This window comes from Eleutherodactylus coqui, chromosome 6, assembly GCF_035609145.1.
Source record: "Eleutherodactylus coqui strain aEleCoq1 chromosome 6, aEleCoq1.hap1, whole genome shotgun sequence".
Classification (NCBI taxonomy): Eukaryota; Metazoa; Chordata; class Amphibia; order Anura; family Eleutherodactylidae; genus Eleutherodactylus; species Eleutherodactylus coqui.
Genome location: NC_089842.1, coordinates 154,931,130 through 154,950,463, shown reverse-complemented (window position 1 = coordinate 154,950,463; position 19,334 = coordinate 154,931,130). Strand labels below are relative to the sequence as shown.

At 42.3% G+C, this 19,334-nt stretch overlaps 1 protein-coding gene across 7 annotated transcripts in view; it reads right to left on the bottom strand.

Moving 5' to 3' along the window:
* TRIM9 (tripartite motif containing 9) overlaps positions 1-19,334 on the bottom strand; it is an 89,751-nt gene that overhangs the window by 33,335 nt on the left and 37,082 nt on the right. For 4 of the 7 annotated variants that reach the window (XM_066608025.1, XM_066608027.1, XM_066608029.1 and 1 more), the window contains exons 2-5: positions 13,213-13,344; positions 9,715-9,837; positions 3,663-3,773; positions 2,366-2,519 (exon numbers count right to left, since the gene is read on the bottom strand). In XM_066608025.1, the coding sequence (XP_066464122.1) occupies positions 2,366-2,519; positions 3,663-3,773; positions 9,715-9,837; positions 13,213-13,344 (520 nt within the window). The remainder of the gene's footprint in view (positions 1-2,365; positions 2,520-3,662; positions 3,774-9,714; positions 9,838-13,212; positions 13,345-19,334) is intronic. The other 3 variants (XM_066608026.1, XM_066608031.1, XM_066608032.1) reach the window with 1 other exon arrangement.

The window sequence follows — 19,334 nt, the reverse complement described above, 5'->3', positions numbered from 1 at the left end:
AAAATTTTGTGTTTGTAGCTTATAGCAACAGAGATCTAGGCACACGGGAAAACAAAATGGTGGAGTCTAAGGCGATATTAACAGCAAATGAGAGCAGAGGAGTGATAAAATTCTTGTTTCTGCAAGGAAAGTCCGCGAAGGATATTCATGGTGATATGTCGCAGACATTGGGGGATCAATGACTTCATATTCTACAGTTAAGAACTGGGTTGCCAAATTTAAAACGGGCCACTTCAGCACCAATGATGAGGAACGTCCTGGACGACCGAGAGAGGTTGTTGTTCCGGAGATCGTCGATGCTGTGCACAACCTCATACTGGAGAATCGGCCAATTTCAGCTAAAGGAATAGCAGACATCATAGGGATTTCTCGTGAACGCGTTTGTGTCATTATCCATGAACATTTGAACATGAAGAAGCTTTCTGCAAAGTGGGTTCCCAGATGTTTGACAACAGATCAGAAAAGCACGCGAGTGAAAACTTCCCGGTCCATTTGTCAGCGTTTCCGGACTGATAAGAACCTCCAGGATCGACTGGTCACTATGGGTGAGACCTGGATTTATTTATATGACCCTGAAACCAATGAGCAGTCAAAATAGTGGAGGCACAGTGGTTCTCCTCGCCCAAAGAAGTTCAGCCACTAAGGTGATGGCGTCTGTGTTCTGGGATAAGGAGGGCGTGCTGCTAGTGGACTACCTTCAAAATGGTTCCACCATCAATGCAAGGTATTACATTGAACTTTTGGACTAATTGAAGGCAGCTCTGAAGGCCAAAAGGCGCGGCAAGCTGTCCAAAGGAATCTTGTTCCTGCAGGACAACGCCTCCGCTCACACTGCACAAGTGACCATGGCAAAACTGGGGGAGCTAGGCTTCCAGCTGGTTGACCACCCACCTTATTCACCAGATCTAGCTCCCTCCAACTATCATCTGTTTCCAAACCTGAACAAACACCTCAAGGGGACCACATTTCACACCATTTTTGATGCCATGGCTGCTACGGATGACTGGTTTGAGGCACAACTGAAATCCTTCTTCTTGCAAGGCTTACAGAACTTGGAATACCGATGTAAGAAGTGTGTTGGCATCAGTGGAGAGTATGTGGAATAAATGTACAGTTTCACCTTCCCATCTCGTTACTGGGTAAAGCCAAAGACGTATCAGCAGCCCCTCGTATGTGCTCTTTTCTGCCATCAATGTTCTATTTTCCTATGAAAAGGGACTGCTGTGAATATTGTATGAAAGGGGGTGATGTGAATACTATATGGAGGGGGGCACACATCGGTGTAGCATGCTTCGTTAAAGGGGTTGTATGGACCTGGAATTTCCGGGTAATGCTCCTTTTGACAAGCCGATTATCATTTGAATGAGCAAGTGACGTCACTGTAACTCGCTGGCACTCGTGCAGCCTGGTTAGGCAGGCAGAGGCATCGTTGGCTCGTTCAAACGACAATCTTCAGTCCCTATGTGAGCAAACGAGAGGGACTGAACGAGCGCTGTTTAAGCCAAACAATAAGTGAACGAGCCAACAATGCTTTTATGCTGCAGAAAATGAATGATGAACAAAAAGTTATAGTTTTTTCGTTCGTTGTTCAGTGGTTGGCTCGCATTGAGAACAAACGATTATCGTTACATCTAAAAGCACCTTAAGATTTGTCCATGCCTGCTCCAATACCTCAAGCTCTTCCTTCACCACCTTCCCTCCCCCCATTGCCTATCCCCGGGTGGATAAAGCAGGGCGCTGCTCTCCTAATAGCTGACAGACGCATGACACTGCACAATTCAGAACAATCCACGGCCTTGGCTGAACTCCACAGATAAGACCGTTTGTCAGCCAGCCTTGGCACAGCGACAGGAGAAATATTTGCTAAGGCATTCATTGTCTTCCAAACCCAAATCTGCTTCTTAAATAAACTTGTTTACCAAAGGTGTCTTGGCAGCTTTATCACCTTAATGTTTACATGTATGCCCCCTACTGGTAGACACAATACTTACACCCCATGTAGACAATAAAACATTTTATGAGATGATAATCCAGAACCCCAAAATTGAGAGTGAGGACATAGACCCAGACAATGACTGGCTGAAATCAGGAAGGGGATATACCCCATTCATTCTGTATTCTCCACTATGAGGGAAAGATTGGTTGGTACCCAGAAATTAATTTTTCAGTTGTGGGCGGCGTAACCCTTTAACTTCAAGCAAAACTACAGTTTAATAAAATGTTGAGTAACTTTGTATATACTTTGTTCTTTGCACTTGTATCGATTTTGAGTTACATATGATTTCATTCTCCAACCATGCCTATGCAGAATTTACAATAAAGCAGTGCATTGTGGGACCTCAGATGACACTCTGTATATGATTACCTTTCATCTGTACAAAGTCCAGCTGATGGATTGACTGCAACAGAGGGGCGCTGTCTAGGTTTAGATCGAAGTCAGTGTTCATCCTTGGGGTGAGCGTTCCTTTACCCCACTGATCTTCAGTTAGGTGGACTCTTCGTATCAGAGCGTCGGATATCTGTGTAAAATGAGATTTCGCATACATTTTGTGTTAAGACCAATTTGCTCTTGCAACCAGGAGTGGCCTTTTTTCTGGCCTCAGATGGGCCATAATGCAGACTACTATAGAGGAAGGGCCACAGCGAGAAAGGTCCAAGCATTGAATCGCTTCCTTTAACACAGTCTAGCTATTGCCTGCAGCTGGCACTAGGGGGAGCTCACTACATACAGATTTTTACAGCTCACATTAAGCTACCTATTAATACTTACATGGCCAGTCCCAGTAGTAAGTCCCTGCGGCCCCAACTGTGTCTGCCTCCTAGGCAACTGGCTGACTCCTTCTCTGCTCCAATGATGTCTCTGCCCTGACCACTGGCTGTGAGGTGTCCACTGATGAAAGCATATTTAAAGGAGAAGCTGCTATAGTTCCCTCAACTGCACATTAAGGTAGATCCTTGTGTAGGTCTTGTTCCTGATTGCTATGCCTGACCTCGGTCCTAATTGTTACCCCGTATTATGCCCCTGTTCATCCTGTAGACCTGTCACCTGGCTCCTGTGCCACCACACCTGGTACTGACTCCTGGCCTGTCTTCTAGGTTTTGCCTCATCCTGATTTCTACTTTGCTGAAGACCCCTGGCTATGTTATTGGCCCCATCACAATTTTATAAGAAAGGACTGCACATAATAACTGTGGTGGGTGGGTAATGACCACCGCCTTGGGTATTGACAGTTCCACATCCCCCCTGCCGTCCCATGTAATGGCACTGAAGTTGTTTGGCACCATAGCGCTTTTAGGTCCCAAATTTCTTATTATTCATTTTTCTGATACAGGGCTCCAAATATAGGCAGAATTAACTGAAAAATCCTGTCTGCCTGCAGACGCCACTGGAGAGCTAAAGTGCTTACTGCATACAGTTTATACATTCAGTTCAATAATATAACAGTATACTGTAAGCTCCCCCTAGTGGTGGCTGCAGGCAGACAGAATTTTATCATTTAACTCTATGTCTATGTAGGAGATTTGCATACTATAGAGATATATTAAAGGATTTTTAATAAGCTCAGGTTTTTTATTCTATTTGGCAATAGACATTCACTTTATGGGTTTACTTTTTCTTTTGATGCAACTGTTTATTCAGTGCAACTAAAATGGCCTCTTACCTGAAGAAACCCGCTTGGGTCGTTCTCCTTTATAACTTCCAGACAATACTCCATTAATCCGGTCGTCTGCCGCAGTTTAACCGTGCAGTGAGAAATCTGATCTCGCACAACCTGATGTAGAACCATAAGAAAAGGAAGATTTTAGATTCTTAGTGGGGGGTGGGGGGGGGGGGGGGTCTGGACAAAATGTTTGTGTTTTCTATCAGAGTTTTGGGTGCTGATTCACATTTATGCTCAGATTTTTTCAGGAACAGATTGACAGACAATAACCTTAACAGTATAATAAAGAAATGTAGATATAACTGCAATTAAATATGTTTTATAAATGTTCTAATAAACAGTAAATCCTGAATGGGTTAACATACAGTTATAAGGAGGACATTAGATCACCAAGTGGCAGATGTATAATGACAACTTCCATAAGTGGCACAGAGATATGGGAAGTTAGATGCAATGTTTGCATAAGTCACTTCTTCCTTCTACGTCCACCAGTGTGCTCCCTCGGAATAGTCCAGCAGTTATCAGACGGCATCCACTTTCCTTCATACCATTTTTCAATTGTACATATGTCCTGGTGAAACCTCTCAGGACATAAGTCCCTGCATCTCTCCTGTTAGACAGGTTTGATAAATGAGGCCCATGGTTTTAATGGTCAATACACTGTAACAAAATGGTACAATATTGAGTATCCTACTTTCCTAGGATGTCTATAACTTCATTATCTTGTGTGACAGACAATTTTGGTTGCCACAATTGGTTTCAGCACCCTGGATACAGTTAGGAATACAGTTTTTTACACAAGAAAATATACCCCTGTAACACAGTGTAATCTTCATATTCAGTACACAGATCAATATCTGACCCTGGAGGTCCCTTCCAACTCTACCGTTCTATGAGTCTATCAATAAGGAGCATCAATGACAAACCTTTATCTAAAGGGTTATGGAGGATTGTGAGCATGCATCTGTAAAGCAATACAGTGAAATTACTTTAATCTGGCTTCTGATCATTCCGAGAATCTACGGCGCTTGTTTCCAGTACAGAACTGCAATATAATCTGGACTTATATACTTTTCTATGATCATCCAAAATGCTTGACAGTCTGGCACATGTTACTACAGTGGATATAAAAGTCTACCCCCCCCCCCCCCCCCGTTAAAATGCCATGTTTTGTCATGTTAAGAAACCCAACAAAAATGTATAATTTCAGATTTATTTCCAAACTAATGTGCTTGTATAAGTGTGAGCACCCTCTAATATTTGGGGATGTGCTTGTGTTCAGAATTAGCCAATCACATTTAAACTCATGTCAAAACAGTGACATTACCAAGAACTGGACATCCCTCAGAAATTGATGAAAAGACCAGAAGAAAATTGGTCCGGGAGGCCAAGAGGCCGACAGCAACATTAAAGGAGCTGCAGGAGTTTCTGGCAAGTACTGGTTGTGTAGTGCAGGTGACAATCATTTCCCGTATTTTTCATATGTCTGGGCTGTGGGGTAGGGTGGCAAGATGGATGCCTTACCAAAACCTCCATTAAGTCTGCCAGAAGTCTGTGGGAAAACGTGTTATGGTCTGATGGGACCGAGGGGGAACTTTTTTGCCATAAATCCAAAAGGTATGTTTGGTGCAACATGGACACATCCCCAAAATAACTCCACACCTGCAGTGAAGATGGTGGGGGCAGTATTATGTGTGGGGCTGTCTTTCTGCTGTTGGAACTGGGGTTTCAGTCAAGGTGGAGGGAACTATGAACAGTTCCTAATATTAGTCCATTTTGGCACAAAACCATCAGACCTCTACTAAAAAGCTGAAGATGAATTTCACCTTTCAGCACGATAACGACACAAAGCATACCGCCAAATCAACTAAAAAAAAGGTTCTTCCTTACAAAAGCCCTCGCAGTCTGGCAGATTTGGAGCACTCTGGCAAGAAAGACTGGGCAAAGACTGCCAAGTCAAAATGTGCCATGCTGATAGATACCCACCCAAAAACAATGAATGCTGTCGTAAAGTCAAAGGCACATCAACAAAGTATTAGTTATTTTAGTTTTTTTCCCACCCTAATAGATTTGTTTGTTTTTCAGTGGGATTGTACAGATAACGGGCCACATTGAAGGGGGAAATAAATCGGAAATGATTCATCTTTGCCAGATTTTATAAACATGACAAAAATCTGGCATTTTAACAGGGGCATGTATACTTATTATATCCACTGTATGTAAGCTAACTGAACATGGGTACATTTATCATGGTACTGCCAGGGGTATGAACGTGTTTGATCTTCCACAGGTGACCTAATTCTCTTCATGGTTGCCCTATCCTGCCAAAAAAATGAGGCTGTGTATAGCCAGCCCTACAGACATCCAAACTGCAAAGCGTGCCCTGTATGTAAATTGTACGGCCCCCTTGCCTGACTGGCAGAGAGAGGATTTGGTCACATTCGCAGCAGCATCTTAGTAATGATTCGGATGTACATGTAGTCTTCTCTATTCACATCCAACTAACTCCAAATGCTGCTGATTTCCTCTTACCAGATAGCAGCACACTATGGGAGCTCTGATGACAGTACTATTAGGCAGGGGCGTAGCTAAAGGCTCATGGGCCCAGGTGCAAAAGTTTATCTTGGGGCCGCCTAACTTCTCTTAACCACTTAACACAGAGGCATAACTTGAAGTTCCCGAGCCCTGATGCAAAACCTGTAACAGGGCCTCCAACTATAATGCTTTATTCATAGTACTGGGCTCCCTATATGGAGAAGAGAGGCATCAAATACAATAGAGGTATATTAAAGGATTTATGTCTATGTCGCAGATAGATATGAGGAAGGGTATCATTTCTCCTTAACGCCACCTGCACACAGCCGGATTTGCATTGCGGAATCTGGAGCGGGCGTCCACCTCCGGATTCCGCAGCAAATACTTTCCATAGCATGCATGTTTCCTGCCGACGAGCGGAAATCAATTGCAATTTTCCGCTTGTGGAGGAAAAATCGCAATATGCTCTATTTCTAGGCGAATGGCTTCCATTGAAGTCAATGGAAGCTGTCCGACCCGTGGCCCTTCCGCAATCATTATTGCAGAAAGGCCGCGGTATCCGCATCATCACCTAGCTACAACGCGGCATAATCTATACTGCACATACGTGCCATCGCGATGGTCGGCACATCCGCAGTACAGAATAAGAAGAATCTGGACATGTACGCCGGGTCACTGGACGGACACAGGGTCCGATTCCACTGCGGGACCCTGGATGTGGAATCCGACCTGGTTATAGGTCCGGAGACTTATAAGACCATCCATGCTTCTCTGGGAAATATGCAAATAAGGGAGGTGGAACAACACCTCTGCAGCGCAACCTATTGGAAGGCAGCAATCCTGCAAGCCATTGTCAGACTTTTTATACAAGTCTTTATAACAATGACTGGAAATTCCAAGTCCTTGTCATAAGGCTTGTATAAAGAGTCTAACAGTGACTTAAGGGTCCAGGAGCTGAGATATACAGAGTTGTTTGGTGACACGCCTGCCTGCAGCATGGAGGCCTTACCGAATAGGTTATTATGGTTTAGTCATCAACTAAATTACATTCAGGAGACAGATGGAAGGGATTGCAGACGGTTGGTTTGCTGTCTGTTACCATAAAGACGCATAACTCGGCATAGGAGCTGTATACACAAAATGCTACATTTTTAATTTAAACCACTTGCAAAACTCTTCATTTTTTTTTGCAATGAAGATGCATTGGGGCAATCCCAAAAATTGGTTGTGAAGGTGGACTTACCCTCTAATGCACCCTTATCTCAAAAGGATATTTAGGTAACAAGTGGAACAGAAAAGCCAATTGTGTTTTCCTTCAATTTAAAATGCCACGTCGGAGCCTCCAGCACTCGGGCCTCCTTCCACATTTATAAAATCATTTAGGATTCAGTCTCCAGGAAACACGATAGAATAAGATTAATTATATGGCATCTCTTCCTCGGAGCTGCTCAGGAGTAACATGAGGTGATCTATGTAATGGATATTTCTGCTCGGTACAGAAAATGGATTACACACCGGGGACCAGGAACACAGGAAAACATGAAAGGTCCGGAAGAAAGAGAAGCTCGATGTATGATTCCCCCGGAGAGTGCGCCACTCAGCCAGATTGGAGATTGTCGCTGGCTTTTAACGTTAGGAAGCAGATGCTATTTGTTTTCACAGGAGAAAAAAATCCTGTTCGTATGGATTGCTGAACACTCGTGCACTAAGGAGGCCACATGTGAGCTATTTTATGGGGAAGGACTGCACAGAATGATGAAAACGGAAAATGTAGATTTTTATCTCTGGGTGTGATAACAGATAGATGGATAGATAGAATTATAATCAGCATGTCCGCCACTGAGCAGTCGTAATTCAATGTCAGCCATAAACCCACCACTGAAATGTGCGATGCTAAATCCTCTAAGGTGCCACAGAGATGAGGATATTATAGTGGGTGACCCACCAGATGTATGGTACCTATAGGTATCACACTATATCCAAATAGGAAGAAGATACAGATGTTACTTTAACCAAAGGGTAGGTCCTCTTCCTACAAGGGCTAGCAGCTGCTAGCCATCTTGGGAGCAAAATTAATTGCTCCACCATTGTAAATTTTCTGAAAGTTGACTCTTTCAGTTGTGTGTTCTCCGCTTCTCCAGAGGAAGGGGAATTGACAGACTCTCCAAAACGCGTTGAGTGTTTGTGTGTTCAATATAGGTCCCTATTTGGATGTGTGAAGACTTTTGCCTTCCATCTGTTACTTTCGCGAAGAACATAGCCCGACAAATGTCACCAACACGTCAGACATAATTGATGTCCACAATGGATCAATATAGACATTTATATCACCAAAAAGTGGGGAACACAAAATAGGGCAAATAATGGTAATAGATATACGGCATGGGAATGCTACCCCTAACTTAATTTGGTGTGGCAGACCCTGCATAGAAGCAGGACGATCGCCCTGATAGGGGCAGCCCCGTGACAGGAACCAGTGGTGCCTAAACTGTCATCAGATGGAGAATAGAGATGATATTGAATGCAGATGGAAAGAGCAATGTATATAAGACAGTATAAGGTAGAAATGAATAAGCCCCACACAGAATCGAAAGCTATAGGTACTTAGCTAACAGGAGTCCGCTGCCTCACCAAACACCTCAGGCAAGACAATAACCAGCGCCCATGGAGAGGTGGGCCTGGAATAAATACACTTCCATTATGGCTGACTAGGTGAATCACCTCCCTGTTGGTCAATCAGTCCATACACCACAGGAGATATTGTAGGAGGGTTGTGAAGAAGGGCACATTATACATTAAGCTCACTGAGGGATTTGAGGCACCTTAGGAGCTCTCTGCAGTAACAGTAAGAAGGCAGCATACATGTCTGTCATGTGTAAGTTCATGTGAGTCTTCCACACAGGGAAGCACAGTCTATGGAGAGCATGTATGCCCTTGTTTATTATATTCACTCCAAACCACAAGTTGGAAAAGAGGATAAAAAACCTGCAATACGCCCCAACCGCCCAGTGCCGAATAGCAGGGCACATACTTTTAAGGTGCGATTACATGGAGCTTGTGAAGTTGCTCTGGCTCAACTTCCAGATTGCAGGCGACGGACTGCAACACTATTACTGTATAAGGCTCGCTTGGACTTATTGGAGGCTCTTAGGGGTGTGAGAATTCGATTCTTCCCCCTCTCAGTAAGTGTTCACTATATAATCCATTATCTTTAACCCTTTCCAATCCAGTTTTGACATTAAGATTTCCTTGCATAACTCTGATGTCGGACAGGGTCAGACACGTTTCTAACAGTATGCAGGACAGAGCTCCGATGCCTGAGGCTGTTCTGCATATGTATGTTACGGTAGCACTGTAACATAAGGGTTAACACTGAATATTAAAATAATGGTTGGTCCTCTAGCGCCCTTTCCATTTGCTTCTCTTCAGTTGTATAAACCCGCCACAGTGTCTGTTTGTCTATCTGTCCGTCAAAAAACTGCATTAAAAAACATTCAGCATTTCACAAGTGTCTGACCTTCAGCTTGTGTTCATGTTCCTTGTTAACCCGTGCAAGAAGTTGCACCTTCCTTCTGTTCAGAGCATCGATAAGAGCGTCACACTGTGCGACCAGACAGGCCTCAAACTCCACGCTGTTCTCCTGCGAAGCACAAAACAAGGAGCAAGAGTTATGATGGACAGTACAGAACTACAGTCTCAGTGGTACAGGAAGCTGAGCTATGGGAGCTGTAGACATAGTGGTAACTTTTATTGATTTCTTCCTCCTGTAGAGCAGTGGTTTCTAACTTATGGCGAAACAACATCTTTCAACTGGGAGTTGTAGTTCCACAACAGTGGGAGAGCCATAGGTTAAAAGTCACAGCTGTAGAGCGCAAAATTTTGTTACTATGGGACTAGCTTATACTACACATAAATATGACATAATTATCGGTATGCTGATGTCACCGACAATATGTGTTTGAAGGCACCCACTGGTAGCTGTAAGGGAGATAAGTAAAGTCAGAATTACCTGGAAGCCACTTATAGTCATCTCCCTATGGCAATAGCAATCTGCAGTTTACAGATGGAGTATTGGAGCTCCAAACAAGGTAAACTGAGCTCTGACCCTTAGGCTAGGTGCACGCTAGCTATGTATTCAAGTTGCACCCGATAGGATTTGGCGCAACTGGCCTTGGAAAGTACATGGTCGCTATAAGGGCCCTATTACAGATTTTACATTGGTGCCCAGAGGTTTTGAGTTAAGGTGCATTAATAGACACAAAGATGATCACTCAAAAGATGGGTTTTAAGTGATCATTTTGCATAAAACTACTACTTGGTACTAATGCCTATTAGTACCAATTAGTAGCCTGTGAGCCTCTGGGAGCTGTATTTAGAGAACAGACCACCTGCTGTTCGCTGAATAAATTCCCTTTGTTCTGCTTCGGGGCTGACAGCGGAGACAATGTAATCAGCGCTCCCCGGGCAGAACACAGCGTGCAGTCCTGCTTATAAGCTGTTCTGCCGAACAATGGATTTCATGCTGAACTGAAATCCGTCATTCAGCAGAAAAGTGAAAGATGGGCACATTCACAGTCACCGAATTTTGAGCGATAATCGTTGTGTGTAAAAGGGCCTTTAGACCCTCAGGCAAGCTTTATCTGAAAGTTCAACTGAAGGTCGCCTGTTAGAATTAATGGCACTGAACCACTCATGCATATTGTAAACCAATTAACTGCAATGGGACAAGCCATCCATAGAGCTCCAAAGATCTTTGAGCTAAAATCTGGGGCGCAGAGCTCGGAAAAGCCATTAAACATTTTATAACAATCAGTGGAGGTCCATCAGCTAAACAACATATCAAGAGATGTACCGTCACTTTAATGCATTAAGTATGGTCCTAAAATGCCTGGAGCTTTGTCTGGTATTGTAGCTTATTCCCCTTTCAAGTAAATGCTTTCATACTAGACACAGCCCATGCACAAGTGTGGCACCATGATGGGAAGAAAAATTACTTTTTTTTATTTCAAATAGCTCCTAAAATTAGATTACATACTTCTCTATAGGAGCAGCATCATAGTAGTTCTATTATTGTATATAAGGGAGCAGTATTACAGTAGTTATATTCTTGTACATAGGGGGCAGTATTATAGTACTTATATTCTTGTACATAGGAGGCAGTATTATAGTAGCTATATTCTTGTACATAGGGGGCAGTATTATAGTAGTTATATTCTTGTACATAGGGGCAGTATTATAGCAGTTACATTCTTATACATGGGGGGCAGTATTATAGTAGTCATATTCTTGTACATGGGGGGCAGTATTATAGTAGTAATATTCTTGTATATAGGGGGCAGTATAATGGTAGTTATATTCTTGTACATAGGAGCAGTATTATAATAGTTATATTCTTGTACATAGGAGGCAGTATTATAGTAGTTGTATTCTTGTACATAGGGGGTACTATTATAGCAGTTATATTCTTGTACATAGCGGGCAGTATTATAGTAGTTATATTCTTGTACATAGGGGGGCAGTGTTATAGTTGTTATATTCTTGTACATAAGGGCAGTATTATAGTAGTTATATTCTTGTACATAGGGGGCAGTATTATAGTAGTTATATTCTTGTACATAGAAGGCAGTATTATGGTAGTTATAGTCTTGTACATAGGGGGCAGTGCTATAGTAGTTACATTCTTGTACATGGGAAGGAGTGTTATAGTAGTTACATTCTTGTACATGGGAGGGAGTATTATAGTAGTTACATTCTTGTACATAGGGGGCAGTATTATAGTAGTTATATTCTTGTACATAGGAGACAGTATTATAGTAGTTATATTCTTGTACATAGGTGACAGTATTATAGTAGTTATATTCTTGTACATAGGAGACAGTATTATAGTAGTTATATTCTTGTACATAAGGGGCAGTGTTATAGTCGTTATATTCTTGTACATAAGGGCAGTATTATAGTAGTTATATTCTTGTACATAGGGGGCAGTATTATAGTAGTTATATTCTTGTACATAGAAGGCAGTATTATGGTAGTTATAGTCTTGTACATAGGGGGCAGTGCTATAGTAGTTACATTCTTGTACATGGGAAGGAGTGTTATAGTAGTTACATTCTTGTACATGGGAGGGAGTATTATAGTAGTTACATTCTTGTACATAGGGGGCAGTATTATAGTAGTTATATTCTTGTACATAGGAGACAGTATTATAGTAGTTATATTCTTGTACATAGGTGACAGTATTATAGTAGTTATATTCTTGTACATAGGAGACAGTATTATAGTAGTTATATTCTTGTACATAAGGGGCAGTGTTATAGTCGTTATATTCTTGTACATAAGGGCAGTATTATAGTAGTTATATTCTTGTACATGGGGGCAGTATTATAGTAGTTATATTCTTGTACATAGAAGGCAGTATTATGGTAGTTATAGTCTTGTACATAGGGGGCAGTGCTATAGTAGTTACATTCTTGTACATGGGAAGGAGTGTTATAGTAGTTACATTCTTGTACATGGGAGGGAGTATTATAGTAGTTACATTCTTGTATATAGGGGGCAGTATTATAGTAGTTATATTCTTGTACATAGGAGACAGTATTATAGTAGTTATATTCTTGTACATAGGTGACAGTATTATAGTAGTTATATTCTTGTACATAGGAGACAGTATTATAGTAGTTATATTCTTGTACATAGGGGGCAGTGTTATATTACTTACATTCTTGTACATGGGAGGGAGTATTATAGTAGTTACATTCTTGTACATGGGAGGGAGTATTATAGTAGTTACATTCTTGTACATGGGAGGGAGTATTATAGTAGTGTTATAGTTGTTATATTCTTATACACAATTCATTCTGATGTATGTTGGGAGTGATTTTTAGAATGAATGTAACTACACATGCCCACCAAGAAGCTGTAGGACTCTGGTGCTCTCAGATTCAGGATAATGTCAGCACAATATCATTATGCATCTGCCATGTTGAGAAAATAACATTACAAACTGTGTATTAACCTTGTTTTTTGTTTCTTTGTCAGCTGACAACTGTACCTGGATTTGCTGCACCATATTTCGAAGTTGAACGAGGAATTCTTTGGCTTCCTTTGCTCTATCTGACAATCCATTGAGAGCTTGAGAAAGTTGGCTCTGTGTAGACAAAAATAAAATATTATAGTTGATTAAATGGTAGGTATCATTCATTTCACACTACATCCAGACTGGAGAAAATGGTGACAGAGGTCCCCCTTCCACAGGATTAACATTTATAGTAAGGTATAGTCATTGTCAACTGACAGATGGCATTTATAGCAGGTCTATAGCTGACATAGTCAATAGGGCAGTACAGAGAATGCAATCAAATCAGTCCACAATGGGGCAAAGATGGGTGCTCTTGTATTGATATCTATTGCCAGAGGAAAGTCTGTCTGGCTCTGAAGTTATAGAGTTAACTGGTACTGGTGCATTACGTCTCCATCGGAAATAGGGGTGGAGACATGGGTTGGACAGTCCACCGGGAACATGTGTGAGCGTGGTGGCGGGGGGACAGGAGTGGAGATGGTACTCCGGCGGGTAGATATGTGAGCTTGTCAGGGGGGTGGGCGGTACATGTGTTTCTGGGGAGGTGTATGTGCGGCAGCCAATCCGCAGCTGTGCTCATCACTTAGGCATACCCTCAAACTCAGGCTGTCCAACCCATGTCTCCACCCATACATCTGGTGGAGACATATTGCACCAGTACCGGTATGGTCACACTGTACATTGGGAAGGGAGATGAATAACAACATTCGCCCGATACTCAATCACCTAGTCCCTACTGCAACCACAAAAGTAGACTGTAAGGAGGGCAAATCAAAGTTCTCATAAAAAAACCATGCTAACACATAGTGAACATACTTAGTCCTTGACATGGGTTGCCATGGTCTAATCTAAATATAAGAACCCTACTCAAGGTGGGTATCCCGAAATCCTTGGGTAGGCAACTAGTTCTCTTGCCCCCTTATGCAAATCAATTGATATGCTCTCATTTGCATATTACACTGGACTAAAAAGTTTTTTTGTATTTTAAAAATTAGGCATTTATGTCCTCATGCTTGACAAGGCCTGACTTTAATGCTAATCACTCCTTAAAATCTCCCAGTATCTGTTGACAATTTTCCTAATCTCTCCAGGCCTATTATCGAATGTACCTATAAACCTTATCATATCATGCCCTCCTCTTCTATACTCTGACTAGGTACCAGAAGGTCCTCCCTATTCTGGGCTAACGCATGGAGATGAAAAGGCTTCAGTAGTTTGAATCAACCCATTTCCCATCTCCTTAGCCTTTTGCTTAAAATCACACAAAGATGAGCAATTTCTGCGAATCATTGGGAATTGAGAATCTGATAAGGGATGGTAACGTTCCCACTTATTAGTATTAGTATTATTAGTAGCTGTGGGCTTATGGTACATCATTGTTGATAAACTTCCATTCTCGTTCTTAAAGATAATCAAACCCAAGAAGGTCAAAGAGAGGAGTCACGGATGTCAGATGTAAAATGGAGTCCAAGATCATTCCCATTCAGATAAACTCCTCTGACCCAGACCACAAAATGAAAATATCATCTATGAACCGCAGCCACAATAGTATTGCCGTAGTCCATTTTTTTGTACACTCGTCAAAGATCACAGGTTCCTCCCACCAGACCAGGGGCAAATTGGCATACATGAGGGCACATGGGTTCCCCATTACTGTGCCCCTGATCTGGTGGAAGAACTTACCATGAAATAGGAAATAATTATGTTGCAAAAGAAATGATAATAGCTGGAGTATGAGGGTATTGTGTGCCTGATACGAAATACCTCTTTTATGTCAGATAATGTCCCATGTAAGGCCGCCTGCAGACGGGCGCAAATTCCGCGGCAGGATTTCCCGCATAATTTCCGCCCGTGGAAGCTGCCATAGGATTGCGTTAGAAAAAGCAATCCTAGGCAGATGGCCGCAATTTGTCAGCACAAAATCTCACACGGAAAACAAGTCGCAGCATTCTCTAGAGCCCCGCACAGAAATGTCACACCCCGGCTGCCGGCTCCGCTCTGCGCATGCGCCGGCTGGGCGACAGCCAGCACATCACAAAGCCAGAGCCGCGGCAGGATTTCCCGCATAATTTCCGCCCGTGGAAGCTGCCATAGGATTGCGTTAGAAAACGCAATCCTAGGCAGATGGCCGCAATTTGTCAGCGCGAAATCTCACGCGGAAAACAAGTCGCAGCACTCTCTAGAGCCCCGCACAGAAATGTCACACCCCGGCCGCTGGCTCCGCTCTGCGCATGCGCCGGCTGGGCGACAGCCAGCACATCACAAAGCCAGAGCCGCGGGAGCAGGTGAGACCCGCACTGGTCCCTGCAGGGGCTCAGGTCGGGTCCCGCTGCGAGAATTCTCGCAGCAGCATCCGACCCGGCCATCTGCAGGTGGCCCAAAGGTACCTTTGGACCTTCCTTGAGCAGGATAAGAGTATAATCATTAAACTCTCAGATAAAGAGGAAATTGTAGTGATAGAACGAATACAGTATATTAAAATGTGTATTCTAAAAAAAATCAAACGGCCATAGGATCATAGATCGTGATCTAACTGATATTGGACATTTCATTTGGGTATATATTTTAGTTACCAGCTCAAGCTTGAATTTCAAACGTAAAATATTTGAATACCATATGACATTTTGTACTGTTTGAGCTTCCCTCTGCTCCGAAAGCTGTGAGGAATAAGTTAGCGCTGTACAAATAAAAATGATCATTGTTAAACGTTATTAATAAAAGTTATATTTTGTATTTTTTATTTGCCGTAATTAAGGGTTATATTTAGGAACATTTAAGTATTCAGTGAATTAGACTCTTCTAACATCCAATCATGAGGCTTAGGCCTCTTGGGCGCAACTCACATCGGACACTACATGGCCCCCTGTCCATGAGCTGCCCAGTATATGGATGGCTCGCACATTGACATGCATTTGTGTGTCCTAATTCTCATCCGCCATACAAGTTTTTTTCTTTGCAGATCATCGGTCCACATGAAAAACAGCAGAGTGTATAGTCCCCTAGACTATAATGGGTCCATGCGCTGTCCATAAATTAACACAGACCGAACACGGAAGCAGATACGCTAGTGTGCAGGAGGCCTAATGGTTGTAAGTAGTGGTATAAGACATAAGAAACACGACGAGTTTGTTTTAGGCCTGTTTTTTGCTTGTATTACTTTAATAAATGAACTAAACATTCCCGACAGATCTCCGATGAATTAACCTCCGTAACCCTCTTTAATTCAAGATGAATTAACATGAAGTGGTGGTTTGATGTATTGCAGATTCAATCCCTTGTTGGGATTAAAATACTTAATTGGGGAGAAACTGAATTTTGTTGCTCAGAGTTTTAGAAGATCATTAAAATGAATGCTAAGCTATAGTTACATCTGTGTTAGATGTAAATATAGAAATACAGAGTTCAAGCGGTGACAGATACCAGTAGACCCCATTGACTTGTAATGGGATCCGTTGGGCTCCGTCCTTTTACATGGACGTATATGCACTATTTTAAATATGATTGAATCTGTGATAGAGGAGCCTCCAAAGTAGATGTGATCAGCCTAAAATAACTGTCCAGGATTAATAAAACACAGTAGTTTCCTTCCAGAAAAAAATGCCTCATAGGTTGTGGATGGTTTTTCAGAGTTTCTGCTCCGAAACGCGTCTCATTGGACATTATTAAAGTTTGTTCTTATTACTTCATGAGTTCACAGAGTCATAACTTCCACTATTTCAGTTTGGGGAGCGCAGTTACAGATAATTTTGGTTGCACTTGTGTCTACCAAAATATGTCCTCCAAAGATATTATTAGTGGGACTCTGTGAGTTGTGGCCTATGCCAATTCCTAAAACTAACGCTGGCCATACCGCTTAGACCCAAGTTAGATATACTGCTTTTGGTGGAAAGGCTAAGGATCTGAAGTGTATGGGGGCCTACTGACTATCCCCCAATGTTGGGACATAGAAGAATCACGCGTGTTCAGCATGCCTGATCCCTCATTTCTGCAGGAGATAAGTGACTACCAGATGTCTGACAGCCACTTATTCCTTTCTTTGCATTGAAATAAGCATGCGCATTTGGCTGGGACAGTCGGAAGGGATGGAGAGTGTTTGGCTGATGAATATCGCATGTGTATATCCAACTTAGAGGCTGGAACAGTTTCAAGTGTTTCTCTGGTGTTTTTTTTAATCTCCTATAACGAAACCTATGGAAATTTGCAGAAAAAAATATCACACATAGAGCAATGCTGTGTTTAAAAAAAATGACAGAAACCCTAAAAATGCCACAAACCACAAAATATGTAGTCTTGTCAATAATATTGCCAAGGCTTTAATGTGATATCTGGCAAGGATTGTACAATTAGATGAATTATTTCAATTAATTCCCATTTTGCTGAAATAATTGGCCCAATATTAGCCCGGTACAAGAGAATAAGCCTCACCCCCTCATACTGGGTTAATATCGGGCCAATGAGAAGCTGGGTGTGCAGGGGTGATTCCTGTCTCCGGGCTTAACAGAGTACAGGATTGCAGAGGAGAATGTACACGGGCAGGCTGTGATGAGGGGGAGATCCCATTATATGGGGGACTATGATGGGGGCAGGGAAGAGGACAATATATGGGGGGCTATAATGACTAGGGGAAAATAAGGCAGTATATTGGAGGCTGTGATAACTGGAGGGGAATAGGGTAGTATATGGGAGGCTGTGATAATTGGGGGAAATAGAGCAGTATATGGGAGGCTGTGATGACTGGGGAAAGATAGGGTAGTATATGGGAGAGGGCGATAACTGTGGGGGGAGGACAGTATAAGGGGAATGTGATTCAGTTCTGATAATTAGTATATAGGAACTGCAGTGCATGCGATTATCTTATGTAGAAAAAAAAGTGTCTTCTTATTCATTTTGTTTAGTAAAAAAAAGAAGAAATTCAAGGTTAAAATCGAAAATTGAGAAGATATTGGAAAAAAATTAAGATTTTAGTTTTAGACCAGATCACCCAGCCGTACATCTGGTTGCAGTGTTTGTGACTTGAAAAAAACTTTAAAGCATCAATGAAATCTCCCTGAAGTATTCCTGCAGTACCTGCACGTGGGCCGCAACAGATGTTATCTTCTGACTTGTCTATACAACATGTCAAATTGAGGTGCAATTTAATGAAAATACATTATTACATCAGGCCCTGACAAAAGCAAATCCCAGCTGGAATAGCTCTTTAAGCCCAGGGTGATACAATGCAATTTTAATCATATCAATTATGTTTCGGATTTAGACACTTTGTAGGAGAAGCAGTAATATAAAGCCTGACACTATAAAGACCTGCGCACGGTAACATAAAAGCTTTTATATCTACAAAGTCGTCATTGCCGCGCTTTTGTTAAAATAAACCCCATGAATAATGTACATGGCCTGAGGATTATTTCTCAACCTGAGCCAGGTATTTCCGAGTATTCCAAATTCATCTTTAATTAGAAACACTTCTTACACAGTCCTTCCTCTTGGACTCTCCTCCACCGACTGCGGATCAGCTTGCTGCACAGGCACCGGGGTAATCCATGGACTGTAGTATTATGATAAGTTAAGTATAAGGATGTGGGCTCTGTGACAGGTCCAACTTACTTGCCAGATATGTACTTTATACCCAGACTGGAGATTTAGGAAGTTCCCATTTCCAGCAAAAGTTTAATAAACTGAGAAAAGATACTGGATGAGATATAAGGTGGTGAGATACAAGTCTACGGACTAGAAGACTACTCCACGACCGCCCGAATGTGCCTCTGACCAATGTGAATATAGTTCAACACTGATCTCAGAGTTTTGTGAAATTTGTGGCCCTGCATGCCAAACCAGTGGGCGTTTTCCTCATCAGCTACTACCTGGACTAGTTTTACTATTTGCATACATTCCAAGGATCCTGGATTAAGGAGAATTTACTGAGCTATGCTGGGAGAGCAACCTCATTATGGAAGGTCAAGATCGTGAAACCTCTAGTGCCACAATCCAGAGTTATAGCTAGGCTTTCCATTACATGGTGCTGGTCCAGTTCATGCCCTGGCTTATTGGCAACCCCCAACACT